The sequence below is a fragment of the Cyprinus carpio genome, chromosome A16 (genome assembly GCF_018340385.1).
Source record: "Cyprinus carpio isolate SPL01 chromosome A16, ASM1834038v1, whole genome shotgun sequence".
Lineage (NCBI taxonomy): Eukaryota > Metazoa > Chordata > Actinopteri > Cypriniformes > Cyprinidae > Cyprinus > Cyprinus carpio.
Window position 1 is genome coordinate 2,150,768 of NC_056587.1, and position 22,691 is coordinate 2,173,458.

General features: G+C 37.7%; 1 protein-coding gene across 2 annotated transcripts in view; it reads left to right on the plus strand.

Annotated features, from left to right (window-relative positions):
- Positions 1 to 22,691, plus strand: part of ulk4 (unc-51 like kinase 4) — a 187,157-nt gene that overhangs the window by 146,963 nt on the left and 17,503 nt on the right. For both annotated transcript variants that reach the window (XM_042771992.1, XM_042771993.1), the window contains exon 35: positions 8,870 to 9,055. In XM_042771992.1, the coding sequence (XP_042627926.1) occupies positions 8,870 to 9,055 (186 nt within the window). The remainder of the gene's footprint in view (positions 1 to 8,869; positions 9,056 to 22,691) is intronic.

A 22,691-nucleotide genomic window follows, 5' to 3' on the forward strand; every position in this document is an offset into this window, starting at 1 on the left:
TGTGTGTGTGTGTGTGTGTGTGTGTGTGTGTGTGTGTTTGAGTGGCAAGCTGTGCCCACATGACCCTCAAGGCAGAATCCAAGCTGATTTTGCCCACTGTGCCAGGAAAAACTGACAGACACATTGTTACACTCTAAAACATGCAATTCTGCTGCGAAAAAAAAAAAAAAAAAAGTTTTTAAACCCTGGGTTGATTTATTTATCTAAAATCTGATATTCTATCATTATCTTGCAAATCAATCAAGGCAGTGTTCTTAAAGTGTTTTATGTAATGATGTCATAACTGACCACATTAAAAGCAAGATGTAAATTTACCCAAGATGGTCTGGAGATGGTCTTGGATGGATTCTTACTGCATTTAATGAAGATGTAAATGCAAATTAGTTTTTTTTTTTATTATTCATGTCCCACTCAGCAAAATGTAATTACTATGTAATAAATATGTAATTAAGTAATAAGATGATCAACAAACTTGGAATCTTGCTTCTTTAATTTATCTCCCCAAAGTGAGCACTTTAAGACTTTTCCTCCTTTTTTCTGCAGTTTTAATCCCTGTTACTATCTTTTACTGACAGGAAACTCCAGAAATGATGCAAATGATGTAATGATGGAAAATATACGAGAAATGTTTCAATGAATGCAACCTCATGCAATAAGTGGCGAATGGCACTGTACATACGTAAGTGTGGTGTGATCTCTAATTGATCACACCAGAGACGCATTAGAAGGAAGTCAATGCAAATACGGATACAAAACAAATATAATTTTTTCAAGAATAAATGTGGCCTGTGGCTATGTGACAATATGAAAGATCTGTTTAAGCCCAAAACCAACAATGTCTCAACAAGATTGTCTGTTGTTTGACCAGTGGTCTCTGGTGGACCTTTTTGGGAAAATATTTAAATACAAACACATTACAGTGACATGTACCTTCTGGAATAGCTGAAGATGAAAAACCATGGGTTTGTTTCTATCTACTCCCTAGTTCAGTAAATGCACTGCCCAGGGAATCAGACATTTTCAGAACTGTGCACTGATTCGCTTCCTATAAGTTACATAGTGGACAGTAAAAAACAGCACACATTGGCTGCTCACTGTATTAATTACCAGTCATCTCATCATGTCTTCCCTATCAAGTCGTCAGAAGCAGCTGAGTGCATTTTCCATTATAACCCTGTACTTTCTAACAGTAAAGATGTATGATAAACAAAAGAGATGATGCCAGCAGGATTTCAGTCATCTCATCATTTGACAACGTCGGTTAATAAATGCCAGCTGCGTTTTTAATGAACAACATCATAACTGTGTTAGAGGCAATTAAATCATCAGTGTCCCACTGTTTTGCAGATCAAAATTTTAGAAGAAAATGTATATGCATATATAAAATCTAAATTTAAGGTGCTATATTACATACAGTGCATTACATTTTAACTACAGTTCATTTAAATAGTGTTACGCTATTTTTTTTAACAGTGCAAGTATTAAAAGATATTTTTTCTTAATAGTTTCAAATAAAGTACATCATGTCACATTGCAGGACACTGCTGTCAGCGCTTGAAATTTAATGTCACCTACCCACCTGCAGAATTGTGTAGAAAGATTTCCACAGAATTTCGTCATTCAGCAGAACATGTTATTCACAACATTCTTTACATCTACTGACATATGCATTTAGTCCTTTAAATATTTTGGCTAACTTTACACTACATTTAAATCCATTTTGACAAATTGTGCAAATGTCAGAAAAAAAGTGCAAAAAAAAGTGTGCAAAGCAGAAGACTGGACAGAAATAGTAAAGAATTTCTTATATCACAGAGACATATAAGTTTTGTCTCAGAATACCACATCTGTAATCTAAAACTCAAAAGTCGTCAAGTCCTGCAACATGTCAATTAATTAATTGAAATTGTGAAAAGTGCTCCTATTCATACTCATTGTGAATAAGTCATGATTCTGTTGTATCATTAAAGCGACATTTGTAAAGGCCAAAATATTTTAACCACTGCACAAATGATGCATATAGTGTTTGGTTAAAATTAATTCCATTCTTTACTAAATAAACAGCTTCACTCTCTCATTGACCTTGGGTTTTTAAACCATCTGTTTAATAATGATAGGGCACTACTTTAAAAAATATATGTATATTTATTTAAAAAAAATACTTTATTAATTTTTATTAATTTTATTTATTTATTTTTTCTGAGCTCCAGATAATTCTAAGGGCCATTCAAACAAAAATCCACAGCCATAGGAGTGGCACACACAGCATTGGCTGAGTTTGTGTGTATGTTGTGTGTGTGCGCGCATATGCATATATGTGGAAGCAGGTCACCAGGATGGGACCGTATGTGAGTATTTTGTCAAGGGCGAATGGTGCTCAAGGATCAGGTGAACAGATTGTCTCTGTGTGCTAGGGACATACTGCATTTTAAATAGTTGATCCGAAAGGGAAATGTGTCACCTCAAAGTCTCTGCTCATAAAAGGCTTTTCATGTGTTTACTCCACACACTTTTCTTTTTTTTTCTTTTTGCCCACAAACAATCACACATGATCTTCCCTGCAGTCTGTTTACGCGGCGGCTGAGTTCACAGTTTGAAGCAACACATGGTTTGAAAAATGTAATTTGCAGTGTTGTTTGTTCCAAAGGCAGTGGTGCATGAGGCGGTGGGAAATATCGATTGCCTCAAATACACAGGCCCAGTTTTGTGCCCGAGTGTGGAGGTCATGAGAGGCCTACTAGTTACATGTCCCCATAGGCTTTGGTTCTCCTCCTCTTCTCATTCTTTCTTTCTCTCCTCCAATCATCCTTTCACAGCCCACAGTGGCATTAACACTCCCTAATCTCCCTGATTCCTGTGTGCTTTTCAGCCCACAGTCCCATTAGACTCCTCAGTCTGATTTCCCCGATGCATCTACAAACCCTGCTAAGTAAACAGGGTAGATTTGGGAGGCCGTCTAAGCAGGTGTTAACTCTTGTTCTGCTCTGACTCTGTGTTGGCATGTGAACAATACCGGAACCGCGGAGCCCGTGGATGCACACCAAAGGCCTTTCAGTGCCGGGGATCTCCCTCTGGTCAGCCTCTCTTTGGGCCAGGGAGGGGGCGGTGCTCTTTAGGGGTATTGTGTGGCCTCCCTAAGCCCCACACTCCATTCTGGAGTGGCCAGCGACATCACAAAGAGGGGCGGGATTAGGCGCGCCTGGCGCTTGCCCCAGAGACTCTTGGGATTATGCCTTTATGGCAGAGGGCAGTATCAGATCAGTGCCGAAAAGAGGCTGGAATCCCTGAGCCGGCCACACAGGCCTTTGAGGGCCTAAATAAGCGGCAGAGAAAATCCCCACGGTCCTTGTGTGTCAATGGATTCGATTTTGGGGGAGCACAGTCTTTTGGGATTATATCATTTTTATTAGTGTTTTTTTTTTTCAGTATTTGGCTTATTGCAATTTCAGCTAATTCGAGTTTGGTTATTGATGTTTATTGTAATTAGATTTTGTTTTTGATTGATGTTATTTTTAAAGAGCTTCAATCTTTGATTACCATTTAGCATCAGCGGCCACCGCAACTTCCGGTGCAGTGCAGGGTATGGAAATTGTGCAAAAATTAAACACAAAATTAAATCTTGAAGTGTTACACAATATGATTTACATTCACACTAATGCAGTTTAAAGCTTCTGGAACCCATTGATTAAAGTGTTAAGTTTACCATATAATTATGGTAAACTTAACACTTTAATCAATGGGTACATATATATATATATATATATATATATATATATATATATATATATATATATATATACAGGTGCTGTTCATATAATTAGAATATCATCAAAAATTATTTTGATTATTTCACTAATTCCATTCAAAAAGTGAAACTTGTATATTATATTCGTTCATTACACACAGACTGATATATTTCAAATGTTTATTTCTTTTAATTTAGATGATTATAACTGACAACTAAGGAAAATCCCAAATTCAGTATCTCAGAAAATTAGAATATTGTGGAAAGGTTCAATATTGAAGACACCTGGTGCCACACTCTAATCAGCTAATTAACTCAAAACACCTGCAAAGGCCTTTAAATGGTCTCTCAGTCTAGTTCTGTAGGCTACACAATCGTGGGGAAGACTAGTGACTTGACAGTTGTCCAAAAGACAACCATTGACACCTTGCACAAGGATGGCAAGACACAAAAGGTCATTGCAAAAGAGGCTGGCTGTTCACAGAGCTCTGTGTCCAAGCACATTAATAGAGAGGCGAAGGAAAGGAAAAGATGTGGTGGAAAAAATTGTTCAAGCAGTAGGGATAACCGCACCCTGGAGAGGATTGTGAAACAAAACCCATTCAAAAATGTGGAGTAGATTCACAAAGAGTGGACTGCAGCTGGAGTCAGTGCTTCAAGAACCACTACGCACAGACGTATGCAACTCAGGGTCCCAGAGTCTGGAGGAAGAGAGGAGAGGCACACAATCCAAGTTGCTTGAGGTCCAGTGTAAAGTTTCCACAGTCAGTGATGGTTTGGGGTGTCATGTCATCTGCTGGTGTTGGTCCACTGTGTTTTCTGAGGTCCAAGGTCAACGCAGCCGTATACCAGGAAGTTTTAGAGCACTTCATGCTTCCTGCTGCTGACCAACTTTATGGAGATGCAGATTTCATTTTATCAACAGGACTTGGCACCTGCACACAGTGCCAAAGCTACCAGTACCTGGTTTAAGGACCATGGTATCCCCGTTCATAATTGGCCAGCAAACTCGCCTGACCTCAACCCCATAGAAAATCTATGGGGTATTGTGAAGAGGAAAATGCGATATGCCAGACCCAAGAATGCAGAAGAGCTGAAGACCACTATCAGAGCAACCTGGGCTCTCATAACACCTGAGCCACAGAATGATCGACTCCATGCCACGCCGCATTGCTGCAGCAATTCAGGCAAAAGGAGCCCCATGCTCATACTTTTCATGTTCATACTTTTCAGTCGGCCAAGATTTCTAAAAATCCTTTCTTTGTATTGGTCTTAATTAATATTCTAATTTTCTGAGATACTGAATTTGGGATTTTCCTTAGTTGTCAGTTATAATCATAAAAATTAAAAGAAATAAACATTTGAAATATATCAGTCTGTGTGTAATGAATGAATATAATATACAAGTTTCACTTTTTGAATGGAATTAGTGAAATAAATCAACTTTTTGATGATATTCTAATTATATGACCAGCATCTGTATATACATACATATACATATATATATATATATATATATATATATATATATATATATATATATATATTATATATATAGTAGGGCTGTCACAATATTAGATTTTTCACACCACGGCACAAAAGAATTGGGGCCAAAAGAATTCACGGTATCAATGTATCGCGGTATCTATATAAAACTTGTGGAATCAGCCAAATTAATTTTTATTTGGTTTATTTAATTTTTCATTTTACCCAATGAACATAAGGATACTGATGAACACAGGGCACATAAATTTTCACTTCTTCTTCTTCAGGTCACAGCTGACCTGAGAGAATTTGGCTTTCTCTGTCTTCTTTGAAGCTCCCTATGAAATAACAAGAGAGAAACATATTAACATCAAAACTGATACTTTAACCTGTTAACTTGCATACCTGTATTTCAATCTCTTTAACCTATAGTTGCACCGCTGCCAATTAAGCATGCAGTTAGCGCGCTTCTAATTCAGTATTAATGTGCTTCTAAAATGGCTGAAGATGAGGCATTAAGTGCATGGCACATGCGACCAGCTTAACATTTTACAGAGTTTAATGTAGTAATGTTGTCACTCAGTTTTCTAGATTTGTTTTAATCGTGTAATAGATTTGAACAAAAAAATCAAGTGGTATGAACAGGCTGTATTGGCCATGACTTGATTGCAAATACAAATAAAAAAATTAGATGAGTAAAGAAAATGCGGTACTTATTAAAAGAATCACCCCTTTATTTAAATATATGAACACAGGAAACTGCTGTTAACAGGTTAATGGAACCTTTCCCATTCCATGACTATGAAAATAATTGCAACTTACTGTTTGAACATGGTTCTTCCCGGAGTAGCGCGGCTGTGCGCTGCGTCGTCTTCTTGATTGACAGGTGTCAGCATCAAGGTGCAATACTGCCTCCTAGGAGGACAACCAGGTACTGGAGCTGTAGTGGGCTATTTGCATATCGTATTATCATAAGTTTCATTTTAAATATCGTGGTTATCGCCAATACTGGTATATCGTCACACCCTAAATTAACACGATATCGATATTTCATGATTTATATATAACGGTATATCACGACACATCCTTATATGTATGTGTGTGTGTGTGTGTGTAATTATAATAGTTATTAGTAATTAGAAATATGACAGAAAGCCACAGTTTGCCACAGCAGAATACTATGCTGGTACTCTCGATCATTTTAGTACTTTATAAATAATTATTGCAAAAGGTGTATTTACTTACATTTTAATATCTTTTTAGACAAATGCAATCCAATAATTGGATGTAACTATTTTAAACAATAGAAAACAAACAAAAAATATGATGACATTTATTTGATTAAATTCATCTGACAAAATGCATAGTGTTTATGTTTACACATTCATGTGTCATGTGAACAAGTAGTCAGTAATTATATTGATTTAAGTCTTTTTCTCAGACTAGGGACTGCCCCCCACTGGGGGGCCTCAACAAACTTCCAAGGATGCCACAGGGTGGTTTTTCAATACATATTATGTAGTTTCCATTGAAGAACATACATAATCACAATGTTCAATCTGGAAAAAAATAATTTCATATATTTACTTGGCAGTTACTGTTAAAAAGTTTACAAACAAGAAGCGTCTTCATAATTCCAACAGAAATACCATTGAAAAAGACAAAAGAAGGATGCTTCGAGTCAAAAAGTTTGAAATCCACTGCATTGATTCACTCCTTTCTTAAAGGTGCATGTTTGTGCTTGAATTTTATTATTTCTCTGAACTCCATTTACAGTATTAGTCATAATTTAGTTCTGGATAAACATTTCCCACCTTCCATCTTACACATGTCCTAACTAGTGGTCAACCAATATTTATCGCCGATATTTTGCACTTTTTCATTATTGGCTGATAGGTTTTTCTGTTTGGCTAATAAGTCAAGCAGGAGTTATATTTTGACTGAGAACCTAGTGCCTGAGCTCCCCTCCACCTTCTTTAGTTTACCGCTTTAAATACCCTGTGTAATAATAGAAATGCAAACACTAAAATACTTTTTTCATATACTCCCTGCATTCAGTAGATGCAGGTTTTAATCAAGTCTTTGTATATCTAAGAAACGTTTAATGGCACAAACCTCACAAAATTCAGAAAATCCAGCTATTAGCTCTGTGTATAACCTGCATAAAAATACTTCCGTCCATGCAAAGAATCCAAGCCGTGTTAATTGAATGTGGACAGGAGAGTTCTGATGTCTTTATGAAAGATACTAGCGATAACAGAATCAAGAAGTTCCTGTCTAAAATATAAATCAGGTTAATTAATTGATTAATTAATTAATGTTTCTATTTACTTATTTTTCAAGTTTTTAGTAAATATTATGTAAAATAAATATAAATTTAATTGCAGAAATTGTTATGCATATGTTATTTAGTGTGATATCATATAGGCCTATATCAGCTTTATATATCATATCAGTCAACCATTAGTCCTAACCAGCCACAATTATCATAGACAGTGAGCAGAAGGTTTCTATTTTTGTGTCATAATGCTGAGTACTCTGCCCACAGTGGACTCTCACTGAAATACAGGTATACAATACAACTATGTAACTGAGGGATAGTTCAGTCTTCAAAGAATGAACATTGTCATTTAATTGTCTTCTACCTATCAGAGGTTGATCCAAAGCTGTATGCCTGCCTTTCTTCTGTGGGACACAAAAGATGATGTTAGGCAGAATGACAGCATCGATGTCACTGTTAACTGTCATTGTATAGAAAACAGTATGCAGTGAAAGAGAATGATGAGTGTGATTGAGTATATAACATTCTGACAAAAAGCATCCCCCTTTGTTCCACATAAAAAAAGTTATACAAGTTTGAAACAAGATGAGGGTGAATTGCAGAATTTAGGATTACATTTAGGATTAACTTTTCTGCTGTACCCTTAAGATTTCTATATGCAACTCACCTGAACCACATTGTTGATCTAGATGTCAAAGCTTTGATGATTTCTGAACAACCTTTGTAGTAGAGCTGTCCTGTTCATGTCCTACTGTAGGTGGATTTTGAATGAATCGTATTTTGTCTACATAGTACATCAAAGGCTTGGTTCTTGGGTTTGATTCCCAAGGAAATCTGATAAACTGATAAAATGTTGCTTTGCATAAAATATCTGTCAAATGCAAATGTAAATGCATATATGTTTCCCTTAAAGCGTGATTTTTACAAAATAACACCTTATCTCAAGTGAAGCATAAGGCACCTGATGAGAAGTTTTGAAATAAATATATAAGATAATAATATTGACCATGCATAGACAAACAGATTTGTAGTGCTGAGTATTGAAGGATGTAGTTTCATATTTCCCAAAAGCAATAGAAGTGTAATATAAAAGTCCTAGAAATATCTGCATGAAGGGAGAGCTTGGCTGCAGCTCAGCTGTTTAATAATTCATCCTGTTCAGTCATCCTGACTGTTATTTAGATGCAGAAATGTTGACAATTTTACCAAGACTGACAAAGATTTTTATTAAATACACTGTGGATAATTATTGGTTTTGTATACTTTGTATGTAATACAGTTTATACATACTATCATTTTGTGTTTTATTTTAGTTGTTCCTGGGTAAATATTCAGATCTTGGTGTTTTTCTCCGGCAGCTGGCGTGTAATGACAGTGAGGTGTATGAGGAGGCCAGTCACTGTGTGTCTCTGCTGGCTCAGCTGTATGGAGGAGAGGGTGCGGACTGCCTGCAGCCGGAGGAACTGCTCAGCCTGGCACATGCACTGCAGACACACACTGAGCCCAGACAGCTGAAACTGCTGCTCCGCGTGCTGAAACGCATGGTAAGTGCACGCAAATGCTGATCTGAGACCAGCACATACCTGAAATTTATATTATGAATGCAGTATGAACAATTCATAATATTTTGCTGTAAAAGCAGACTACATTCTACATTGCGAGTAAAGTGGGAAACTGGATCTGACTTTAAATATGATGGTAAATATCTTAACCATTCAGGATTAGTTCACTTCCAGAATAAAAAGTTCCTGATAGTTTACTCACACCCATGTCATCCATAATGTCTTTCTGGTCTGAAGGTACAAATTGCAGTTTCAGTGCAGCTTCAAAGGGCTCTACACGATCCCAGTTGAGGAGTAAGGGTCTTATCTAGCGAAATGATTGGCCATTTTTTTTTTCATTCAGGAAGTGAACTAATCCTTTAAGCACATTTTAAGTAGCCATAGGTTTACACTAAACGGAGGAATAAGGAAAAAAGAATTCAAAATGAAAGTTAAAATTAAGTGCCCTATTTAGTGTGTTATTTTCTGATGTATTTATTAATATCATTATTTATTAATAAATCAGTTTTTTGTTTTTTAATAATATTATGATTTATTAATGCACCATTTCAGCTCTAGAGAGTAATAGGAATAATATTAAAGAGGAATTGGGCATCAGATATGAAGGAAAACTTTTTTTGAGCTGAACTTTCTGTCTCTGACTCTGGAGGAAGTACAAGCAGGGATTTTTTTTTTTTATTATTATTATTTTATTTATTTATTGTAAATCCTGGTGCTGTCAGATTCAGTGTGTCAGCTCAAAATGTGATTTGTCTATGAGTGGCAAATCGAACTCTCCCTTTAATATTGGATAGTCTGTGTGGTAGGAGGGCATGAACTGTGTTTCCAGTACAGTGTGGCCTTCTGGGTCATTGAGGGGTTGGTTTCAGCCATGCAGAGTGAGGAGGACAGCATCCTGTCCTTCATGACTGCTGATTTCCTCTCTTTTCACTTATATGTGATATTAGATATTAATATTGAGATATCCAATTACTACTTAGTAACAATAACAGGCTGTTTAATTTCATTCTCAGCCTGTTCTGATCCTCTCATCTGCATGTATTTGTTGATTAGGGGGACTGTCCAACATCATCAAGGACAAAATATAAATCATCAGTCTGGATGAAAATAACACAGGGGTTGAGACTCTAGCACTGACTCTGTGAAAGTTATTCAGTTCATTTATGATGGGTGAGACCATGAGAATGACTGATTTCTCAATCAGGATTAATCCCTGTCATTATCCATGTTTTCAACAATTTGCCTCTATTAACAAATCACATTTATTATATAATTTTCAAGGCAGAGATTTACATAAGCATGTCAAAATATTTCATTTGCACTGTAAAGTCGTAGTCAACAAGAAACGAAAAATTGACTCTATTTACTTTCTTTATAAATGTTCCTGATTTTATCATGAATGATTCATCAGTGCACGTTATTCAAAAGAAAACTTTCCACATAAACTTTTTTAATTAAAAAATCAAATTATTTGCTTTGCCTTTGAAACGTCTTTCCATTTTGGCTGACGATACTATTCACTCTTATTTTTCAGTCCAATTTTTTGTCATGTAGTGACCAATCAATTCCCAATGGATAAAATTAAGCCCTTTAACCCAGACCCAGAAAAATATATATATATTAATTCATATCCTGCTTATTTACACTCATTCTTATCATGACCATGCATAAGTATTTAGTGTTATGGTCAGTCTGCAAGATCCTGGAAAGGCTCTTCTTTCATATTGCGGGATATTGTGTGGATAAACGTGTTTGTTTTTTGGTTTGGAAAATACGTTGTTATAAAATTTGTGGATTTGGTGTTGTGTGCAAATATATGAGTATCCTCTGCATATTGGGTAAATGCGTGTGATTATAATATGTGCCCCTTGCCCAGCCTGTGGTTCTGTCATCAGTGTTCTGATGACTTCATCTGTGCTCAAACACTGCAGATATTTGGATAGGAGCTATCGGCTTTGGCAGACTCTAGAGAGAAGAGAGTGACCTCATCCAAACAAATCACTCACACACTGCCCAGCCACAAACTCAAACTGACACTTCAGGGACACCCGAGCATTCATATGAAAAATAAACACTGATTCCTTTGACCTTCTGTGGGTGAAATTGCTCTCAATTTTTTTTATTTTATTTTATCTTTTTTATTTGCACTGAAACGACCCCCCCATTCAATAAAGGAAAAGTGAATTATGGCAACCAGGGTTCCTACCATCATGGAATACCTGGAAATATTAGAGTATTCACACTAGAACGTTTCTATAAATTACAGTTTCCTTTATGGGTGAATTTGCTCGTTGAGCTTCAATGATAATTAAATTTCATCATAAAAAGAATGCAATTGACTTTTCCCATCTGAGTTTGATTTAATACAAAAATTATCTGTGAAGAAGGACTTCATCAGATCCACTTGATTCTAATTAGTCCTTCAAAATTGCACAGAACAACAAAAACAAAAACATAATATGATATTACATAAAGCTGAAAGCAGCAATTATGCACAAAATGAGGAGCTAAGCAAGCATGGCAAAGAGCGTCAGACCAACTGTAAAAATGAGGAATTAAATACATTTGTTCATGCCTTTAGGCAAAAGGGTTGAAAACCCATAAATACAATCACTTTTAATGTGATGTAATTGCTTATTAATTATTGACCAATAGGTGGCAAAATGTAGCAAAAATGTAAATCTACCGTTTATATTGACCAATAGGTGGCGCACTACTAAAACTTCTAACATACCCTCAGGTCATTGTCATCATAACATGCACCAAATTCAGCCTGAATACGCTAAAGTGTTGTGAAGATATAGCCTCACATTCATTTTGGCATGTTCCTCGTCTAATTCATTCACAAGTTTGACTAATCAACTTGAATTGCATAACCTTTTGTCACCATGGGCTAAAGATCATAATTCTCATGAAAAAAGATAATTTTCATGAAAAAATAACACAGGTCAGGAATCTCACACCCTGCTCCTGGAGAGCTATTGTCCAGCAGAGTTCAGCTCCTGTAGCTGTCCAGCAGCAGGGTTGGAGACCCCTGCAGTAGGTAAACCTTCAGTGAACCCATAATAGTAGTTGAATTAAACAAATTTAATCAAAATCATTAACAAGCTACTTTGACAGATCTAATAAAAGCCATATTCAGTGATCACAAACAAATGGAAATTAAATGGTCAAAATATGTGGGGACCCTGACATTTTAAAGCTTGTAAAACAATCAGTGCAGTGGAGTGTCGCCACACTGGCAAATGTGTAAGAACTTGATATGTTTGTCAGAATGCAAACAAACCTCAAGCTGCTCTGATCTCCAGTTTTGCAATACGGTCTAGACAGAGAGAGAAATGAATCTTCACGGTATGTTGGTGATCGGGGCGTTCACATGTTCTTGCGTCTCACATGGATGATTACATGTATGAATAGAGCGCTGCACATGGGTGTGACTACATTACAGATAATGAACTCAGACGGGAAAGGCTGGACCTTGCGTTGGTTTCATACAGATTTCTTTATCAGAGAATTTTTGTTAAGATTTGCTTCATTTATAAGTAGACACATCAAACTTTCCATAGATATATTTCTATGTGTGTGTCAAGAATTCGCTGAGTTTCAGTTCATTTTAGTGACGCGTTTCAGAAAGATATTCACGGAGACTGAGACTCCTGAAAGCGCACCCTGTTTATTTTCTTTATTTTACAAAAGCATAATGTTTTGCTGATATTGTGAGTATACACAAATAAATGTACAAAAGAATTGTGGATACGTATGAATTATCTAGGGGGATTCGGTATTTCTGGTTAATATATAAAGTCAGTGTACAGCATACTACGTAGTGTTAATTTTTTTTGGTTTGGTAAGTTTTTTAGAATGCTTTTATAAGGTGACATATCACGAAGACATAATTTTCTTGCATTACCAAAATAAAAGAGCATACATACCTTTGCTCACAATATGCTAATTTTTTAACGGCATATATTTGACCAAAAACAAAGTAGAACAGTAATATTGTGAAATATAATTTCAATGTAGAATACCTGTTTTATATTTTAATATATTTTATAATGTAATTTATTCCGGTGATGTCAAAACTGAACTTTTAGCAACCTATTTTCTAGTTTTCAGTTTCATATGATCCTTCAGAAGTCATTCTAATATGCTAAGTCCTCAAGAAACATTTCAACACTAACACTAACTTTTTAAAAACATTCATGCCTTTAGATTATATCATTCATTTATATATATATATATATATATTATATATATATATATATATATATATATATATATATATATATATATATATATATATATATATATTTTTTTTTTTTTTTTTTTTTTTTTTTTATTTTTTTTTTTTTTTGCATAATATCAAAGACTATCTTTTCCATTCAACAAAAAATAGACTGGGACAAGGGCTTTCAAGCTCCAAAATAGACAAAAGGCTTCTGAAAGCATACAATAGTTTTATGTCAGCAGAAGACTGAGATATAAGTCGTTATTTGCTGAAAGACTTCCCCAGTACCACAATTCCTTAAATCTCATTCACGCTTGTGTACAGTGAAATGTCAGGTGTGACAGCAATGATGATGTGACAGAAACATTTGACCTCAACCTACAGTAAGTGCTATGTGTCTTGAAGCACCATGTTTTAATGTACTTTGAAGCTCAACAGTCCTTATCCCTTCACTTTCATTGCATGGAAAAGAGCAGCTTGGACATTCTGAAAAGTATTTTCCTGTGTAAAGGTGTGGTGACATTTTCGAGGGTGTAATCCACTCATTTCATTGGTAGTCCACAAGACTGGTTATTTTGCTTAAGGGTGAAAGATTTCCCCATGTAGATTTCACAACTGGTTCAAACTGGTCACACAAATTTGAAGCATTGACCGAAAGAAACAGAACAGAAAGCTGCTTGGTTTGCAAGAGATTTACTTGTGAGCTGTGTTTCATACATTGCTACACTAATGGCCATAGACAGTGAACCTTGTTGCCTGCAAAATATAAATAAAACAGGTTTGGAACAACTTATATGGTTGGAATGTGAATAAATGTTGATGGTTAATTTTATTTTTATTTTGTTTATTCCCTAAATACTACACCATTAAACCAGAAAATATCTTGAGCCTAACCAAACCACATTTATAAAGTGCTTTCCCACTTCATTTTCATAATATAAATTCGATAGGCTAGTTAAATAGACTGCTGTTTCCCAGAACGTTGTATGCACAGATCACTTTTTATTCTGAACAACCTTAAGTGTTCTACTGATCTGTCACACCCATCTACTTTTTCCTGTTTTTCTCCCAATCTCCCTTTCTCTGTGTGTAATCACCAAACTTTTTTTCCCCACTTTTTTGATCATCCGCAGTATAATGTGTGCTTCATCATTTTATATGTTTGCATGGAAGTGTTTTATATGTTGGTTGTGTCAGCCTCTCTCTCTCTCTCTCTCTCTCTCTCCCCGTTGATTATCCACCCCTGTTTCTGCCCCCAGGATCTTCTCCCTCCATCAAGAGCTTTTATATGCCTCATTAGTGTCATTGAGTCAGATCACAGCACTTCTGTTGTTTTAACACTGTCTCGCTTTTTATCTCTTTCTCTTACTGTCTCCACCTGTCTCTGTCTCTCATCCTAGATTCAGAGGGAGATGTAAATAATGTTTTAGTTTGTTTTGTTTAGGTGTGGTAAAGAGGGCTTTGTGTTTGTAAGCACTTAAACCTGTATGTATATGTTTAACAAAACATAAGATTGACTGTTGCTTCTGTATTGATCATAGAATACTCTCAGAAAAGATGCTGGCTACTTCATCATTCTCACTTTTAACAGAACACAATGCTATGAATATGCATCTTGGTTATTTTGATGCTTGAGTACTCAACTAATTAATTCATTGCTGATTTTGTGGACCTTGCGACGAAGGTTGATTGTGCAAATTCCAATCAATTTTCTAAATACTGGACTGTGTACAAATATGTTAGATGGACTTCTTTGACTATCTTCATCTTTATTTACCTCTCACCATATCACATTTATAAGCAGTGTTAATTTTGACAGCAAATAGCACATAATCATAGTCTTCTGACGAAAATGCCATTTAGTTTGAGTCTGAATCTTTAATGAAGGGACACCAGGCAGTGCATCAAGAAAATTAGCTTTAGTTACATTACTCGACAAAGGACAAATGAGGAGAAGCATTGAGAAATGTAAGAAAAAAAAAAACATTACCACTGTCACAGAAATTTCTGTTTAGATAGGATTAGTTTTCTTGATTTTGCTGGAAATTATTCTGTAATTTTCTCTATAACTTTTACCAAGATTGTGTTAGAACAGAAATCTAAAAGTACACTTGCAAAACACAAATATACTTAATATTCTCAGGGAAAACTAACCCCATCCAAACTAGGGCTTTGCAATGATACTTGTCTGTCTCAAGTCCATACGCGACTGAAAGGTTTGTTACAAATTTTATAAAGACACTTATGAGACATCCATCACTTGGGGGGCCGCAGCCCCGGGGTTTTGTGTGTGTGTGTGTGTGTGTGTGTATGTGTGTGTATATGTGTGTGTGTGTGTGTGTGTGTGTGTGTGTGTGTGTGTGTGCTGGTATACACTGAAGCATGTCTGTTGTTTGTGTGTTTTAAATCATCCTCTTTGATTCATGACTTGGTGTCCATGTCCTAATTACACACGGGCTCTGTAACCGACGTGCTAATGGAATGAAATGACCAGGTCACATTACTGCCCTCATTTGCTGTCAGACTTTCGAGACTACTGGAGATAAATCACCCGTCGGCTGTTTGTTACACACACACGTATACGCTCTCCTGGTATCCATCTGATGTGCTGTATGCGTGGTATTTTATTGTCATGTCTGATTCTGCCTAATGATTTAGTCTCTAGAGAATTCTGCTCTGATCCACATTGAGCATGAGTAATTAGCTTCCTTCTCACAGGCAAATGACACTGTTTGTTCTATCATAACCTCTTGCTTTTTGATATTGCTGCATTATTTGCCAATCTGTAGGAGTTTGAGTCTTTTCATTAAACTTTCCCTGACTTCCTGCATTATAGCCAATTAGTTACATTAACCACAAAGTCCTGATTAGTGGTGGATGGTAAGGGAAGCATCATTATTACTGTAGTGCTTGTGATACAGGCACGAGTGTTATTTCAATTGTTGAGAAGAGCTTTTTTTCCCTGGAAGACAATAAAGTGGGTGAAAAAATCCCATAGACTTGCACTGAAGAATTTGTCTGAGACAGATTTATGGACCAAAAATATGTTGCCTTTTAAAAAGGATTCTCCCCTGAGCCATGACCTAGTGGTTAGGTTGCATGTTCCATCATATTGGACCATGGTTCTCCTGTGGTTAGCACACATTTGAATTAGCATCATTTGCAGATTCTATTTTGTGTCCTTTCTGCACTATCCTGTCTATATAAAATTGCATTGAAAAAAAACTTGATTCTCATCATTATGATTCTCACCTTCCCTGCTGTGACGAGACCTGGACCACAAGGACACAAGTGTGACTGCTGTTCTACATTCTCAATCAGTTCCCCGAGTCGTCAGTGACAACAAAAGGGGCAAACTAGGAGACAGCGAGAGACAGAGAAGGGACAGAGGTAGTGAGACATTCCCTGAGATACACATCACATGATGCTCTCAGGATAGCAGAATGTGGCAGTGTGTATCGAGTATATGAATAATGCAGAGGAAGGAGCAGGACAGTGGTGCTAGCAGACGCTTGCTCACACACAAACACATGCACACACTTTTTGCACGGCAAGCTCCCACTCCTGGGACTCAGACGTGTGCTCATTAGCTCTGCTGTGGCCACCCCTGCAGACTGGAGCCGCTCACAGCGTGACAGTAGCAACAATGGCCTCATCGCTCAGCCCAGCTGCAGCAAGAAAGAGTATTGACCCAGGTTCGGTGCCTCAGGCCACCGGTCTGCGCTCACAAACACACATTTGCACACTCCTCCGTGGGCAAAACTTGTTTTAGAAAGATGAACCGTTAGGGCTGGGTACTGCACTACTAGTCACAGACGAAGGTGTGAGCTGAATTGTCAATGAGGTTGGGAACAGATAGGAGGAGTGACTGTGATTGACTGAATTCTCCTGTGCAGTTATTGGTGATTATCTTTACTCCAATGATTCTTATGTTACTTATGGGGCTGTTATGCCCTTCATATTTATGTTAAAACTGCCCTATCCCACAGGCAGATCTTTCAAGGTTTCCTGAAGGTGAAGGGTGTCTAAGTTGCATCACCTAGCCACCGGGGTGCCTCAGGGTTCAGTGTTGGTCCACCTCCTCTTCTTGAAATACACAGCTTCACTTGGCAATAATCATACAATCACTCAGTTTCTCCTATCACTTGTGCCCATGCTTTACAATATTAGTACAATCAAACCTGTCTGAATATTCTTTGAAGCTCGTTTGACATCTCAAAAATGTAATCCTGCAGTGACGTGAGATGGCTTTCTTGATCAGAAACAATGGTTAGCTGATCAGATAATCTCAAAAGATCATGGAAGGGAGTCAAGTCTTCAGTCATTCAAAGAAAGTCCATGTTACACTCCACTTGCTATCCACATCAAGCTACCTACAGTCATGGCCAAAAATATCAGCACCCTTGGTAAATATGATCAAAAAAGGCTGTGAAAATTAATCTGCATTGTTAATCTTTTTGATCTTTTATTTTAAAAAAAATCACAAAAATCTAACCTTTCATTGGATAATATTTAAAATGGGGGGAAATATCATTATGAAATAACTGTTTTTCTCTAATACACATTGGCCACAATTAACGGCACCCTTTTATTCAATACTTCTTGAAACCTCCATTTGCCAGTTTAACAGCTCTAAATGTTCTCCTATAATGGCTGATGAGGTTAGAGAACACCTGACAAGAAATCAGAGACAATTCCTTCATCCAGAATCACTTCAGACCCTTTAGATTCCCAGCCCCATGTTGGTGCTTCTTCTCTTCAGTTCACCACACTCATTTTCTACAGGGTTCAGGTCAGAGGACTGGAATGGCCATAGCAGAAGCTTGGTTTTGTGCTCAGTGACCCATTTTTGTGTTGTTTTTGAGGTTTGTGTTTTGATTACATGGCCCATTATAAGAGTCACTGATTTTTTTTATCTGTTGGTATTTGATAGAATCCATGATGCCATGTGTCAAAACAAGATGTCCAGGACCTCAAGCAGAAATATAGGCTCACAGCATCAAAAATACAGCAGTTTATTTCATTGTACACATGGGGTACTTTTTATCCGTGTTCACCAAACCCATCTTGAGTGTTTGCTGCTAAAAAGCTCTTTTTTTTTTAGTTTCATCTGACCATAGAAGCCATTCCCATTTAAAGTTCCAGTCGTGTCTGATAACTGAATATGCTGGAGTTTGTTTTTGGATGAGCTAGAAGAATTTTTCTTGAAACCCTCCCAAACAACATGTGGTGATGTAGGTGCTGTTTGACAATTTTTTTTTTAAGGTTTTCTGACCCCGAGACTCAACTTTTTTCTGCAATTCTCCAGCTGGGGTCCTTGGAGAGTCTTTAGCCACTTAAACTCTCCTTCTCACTGTGCATTAGGACGATATAGAGACACGTCCTCTTCCATGCAGATTTATAACATTTTCTGTTGATTGGAAATTCTTAATTATTGCCCTGATGGTGGAAATGGGAATTTTCACTCCTCTAGCTCTTTTCTTAAAGCCACTTCACTAATTTGTGAAGCTTAAGTCTCTTTTGCTGCACATCAGAAATATATTATTTGGTTTTTCTCATTGTGATGGATGATTAACGGAATTTGGACTTTGTTTTCCCTCATATTTATATTTCTGTGAAACAGGAAGCCTTGGATGGATAATTTCATGTTCATAATCACACTGGAGTGCTCAAAATTGTGAATATGAATGGGAATGAGATATTTTACTCATAAGAATTTCTAGGGGAGCCAATAATTGTGTCCAACATGTATTTGAGAAAAACATTAATTTCATAATGATATTTCCCACCATTTTAAATTCTTATTATCCAATGAAAGGTTAGATTTTTGTGATTTTTTTTAACAATGCAGATTCATTTTCACAGCCTTCTTTGATCATATTTACCAAGGGTGCTGATATTTTTGGCCATGACTGTATATCAAATTCAAGACTGGTGTTTATGAATGAACTTTGTACTATTCTATAGTATGTGATAAAAGTACCTAATTAAATCAATGTAATGTCCATTTAAAACACATGCAACTGTTACGGAGAAGCCCCAGATCTTCCTTCAGGATAATATTAATATGTTAATGTGTTACCAGTGATGACAGCAATTGTATTATTGTTCCTTGCTGACCTTGTCCTAGTTTGGCTATGTAGGGAACAGCACTGACAATGTCATGTTCCATTTCCACCACCACAGCAAAGCCAAGAAAACTGTGTTCTTTCTCTAGCTCTCTCCCTCTCTCTCTATCCATTTTTATCTGTCCTCTATCCCATCTGTACTATCTTCTCTCCATGGTGTCTGCAGCAAAAACAATGCTCACCAGATTTCTGTTATCAGCATAGATCTGCATTATCTCACACAATTATCAGCTCCAGAAACAGCACACACATTGGGACTTGAGTGCTGGCACGCTGCGTGCTGCACAGTTGCATAAAAAGTTTTTAATGCCCAAGGTTTCGCTCAGTGCCAGCTCAGGTATGTCTTTTTGTGGAGTTTGAGGTAGTCTTAGTCTACTCTATAGTGACAGTTGTCTGATGTGGTGAAAATATTAGATACAGTACAAATAACAGATTCTTCATTAAGAGCCAGGACCTGCAGACTTCATCCTCAGTGGGGTGAAAGCCAGTGATTGGAAATGTTATCACATCAAGAGCAATATCAAATAAGGTGTAATATCATAGAACCACCATACAACCATGATGTTTCCCTGTTTTCAGCCCGATATATTGAGAGAGGCTCCAGCATCCCTGCAACCCAACATAGGACAAGCGTTTTGGAGAATGAATGGACCATGAGTTAAGTCAAGTTGAGCTTTATTGTCATTCCGCTACATGTGTGGACATACATTGGAACGAAATGTTGTGCCTCGCAGGACCACGGTGCAACATAAATACAGACATACAACAATGAAATAAACAGTATAAACCTATACACATCTAACCTACTGACAGATTTTGACTATAAATATACTATATATAAATGTTTACCTATACATAAGCTAAAAAAAAATACAGACTATACGAATGCTTCACATGATACTATACCTATACACAACTAACCTACTGACAGATTTAGACTTTAAATACTTTGTATAAATGTTTACCTATACATAAACTAAAAACAAAATACAAACTATACAAATGCTACACATAAACACTGTACCTATACACAACTAACCTAATGACAGATTTTAAATATGAATATACTATATACAGTATAAATGTTTACCTATACATAGACTGAAAAGGAAAAATATATAGACTATATTAATGTTTCACATAATACTGTACATGTGCAAAGAGAAACACTGTAAGTCAAGCAGCTGGCTGGGGAATAGGGCAAGATGATTTATAGTGCGCGAGCATGTAAATACATATTTTAGTCTTTTGTGGGATTATGTACACACAGCAGTGTGTGTGAAAAGTGTCTAGTGCGCATAGAGGAGAATTGCACAAAAAAAGGATGTTTCAGACAGTTTTCTGTGATGTGGTAAGTTTGGGGAATGAGTGGGGGGTGGAGGAGGTGAGATGGCCCATGTTTCAGAGGAGGGTGGGGTTGTTTGAGTTCAGGGCTCTCACAGTCTGGGGGAAAAAGCTGTTGAGCAGTCTGGCGGAGCAGGCTCTGATGCTCCGGTATCGTCTTCCTGATGGTAGAAGCTGGAAGAGACTGTGGGAGGGATGGGTGGGGTCCTTCATGATACTGTTGGCTTTGCTAGAGTATCGTTTAAGGAAAATGTCCAGGATGGAGGGGAGTTCCCATACCAGACATTGATGCAGCTGGTCAGCACGCTCTCTACGGTTCCTCTGTAGATGGTGGTTAAGATGGTGGTTAGGATGGGTGGAGGGAGACTTGCTCTTTTCAGCCGGCGGAGAAAGTGTAGCAGCTGTTATGCCTTCTTGGAGAGTGACATGGTGTTGGTGGTCCAGGTGAGATCCTCTGTGATGTGCACCCCCAAGAATTTAGTGCTGCTGACTCTCTCCACAGTTGAGCTTTCGATGGTCAGTGGGGGGTGGTCAACGGAGTTTCTCCTGAAGTCCATCCCAACCTCCTTTGTGTTCTCCACATTGAGGAACAGGTTGTTAGTGCCACACCATTCAGGCAGTTGTGCCACTTCCTCTCTGTAGTGCGTTTTATTGCTGTTGCTGATGAGACCTACCACCGTTGTGTCATCCGCAAACTTGATGATGTGGTTGGAGCTGAACTTGGCAGTGCAGTCGTGGGTCAGCAGCGTGAAGAGCAGTGGGCTGAGCACACAGCCTTGTGGGGCACCTGTGCTCAGTGTGGTAGTGCTCAAGGTGTTGTGGCCGACACAGACTGACTGAGGTCTTCCAGTTAGAAAGTCCAGGATCCAAATACAGTGGAAATTGTTAAGGCCCAGCAGGTTTAGTTTCTTAATGAGTTGTTGTGGGATTATTGTGTTGAATGCTGAACTGAAGTCGATGAACAGCATTCTGACATAGGAGTCTTTATTTTCTAGGTGGGTAAGAGCCAGGTGGATGGTGGAGGAAATTGCATCATCTGTAGAGTGGTTTGGACAGTATGCAAACTGGAGCGGATCGAGTGTGTTGGGGAGGCTGGTTTTTATGTTGTGCATGACTAACCTCTCAAAGCACTTCATCATGATTGGAGTCAGCGCTTTAAACAGGACACAGGTGATTTCTTTGGTATGATGGTTGTGGATTTGAGACATGGGGACGACTGCATGCCTCAGCGAGGGGTTGAAGATATTTTTAAGGACGTCTGTCAGCTGTGCAGCACAGTTTTTCAGTACACGGCCTGGTATGTCATCAGGACCCACAGCCTTGCATGGGTTAATCCTATCAAGTCAGCTGGAGACAGACAGAGCACCTGGTCGTTGGGAGGTATGGGCAGTTTTTGTGCAGGTGTGTCATTCTGCATTTCAAACCGTGAATAAAAGTGGTTGAGTGCATCCAGGAGTGATGTGTCATTATCACAGGCCTGTGGCAGGGGCTTGTAGTCCATGATGGTCTGAATGGCTTGCCACAGGCTCCATCTGTCTCTGCTGTCTGTGAAGTGATTGTTGATTTTTTTGAGCATATGACCGTTTTGCATTTTTGATGCCACAGGACAGATTGGCTCTTGCTGTTTTGAGGGCTGCTTTATCTCCTGATCTGAATGCTTCATCTCTGGTCCTTAGCAGCCCACAAACCTCTGCTGTCATCCACGGCTTTTGGTTTGCACGTGTGGTGATGGTCTTGGTGACTGTAACATCATCAATGCACTTTCTGATATAAGCACTCACGGTTTCAATCTACTCCTGCAGGTCTGTGAGGTTGTTGTAGGTGGCTGCCTCTTTAAACATGTTCCAGTCTGTGCACTGAAAGCAGTCCTGTAGTTTTGAGGTAGCATCATCTGGCCAAACTGTGATGAGTTTTTGTA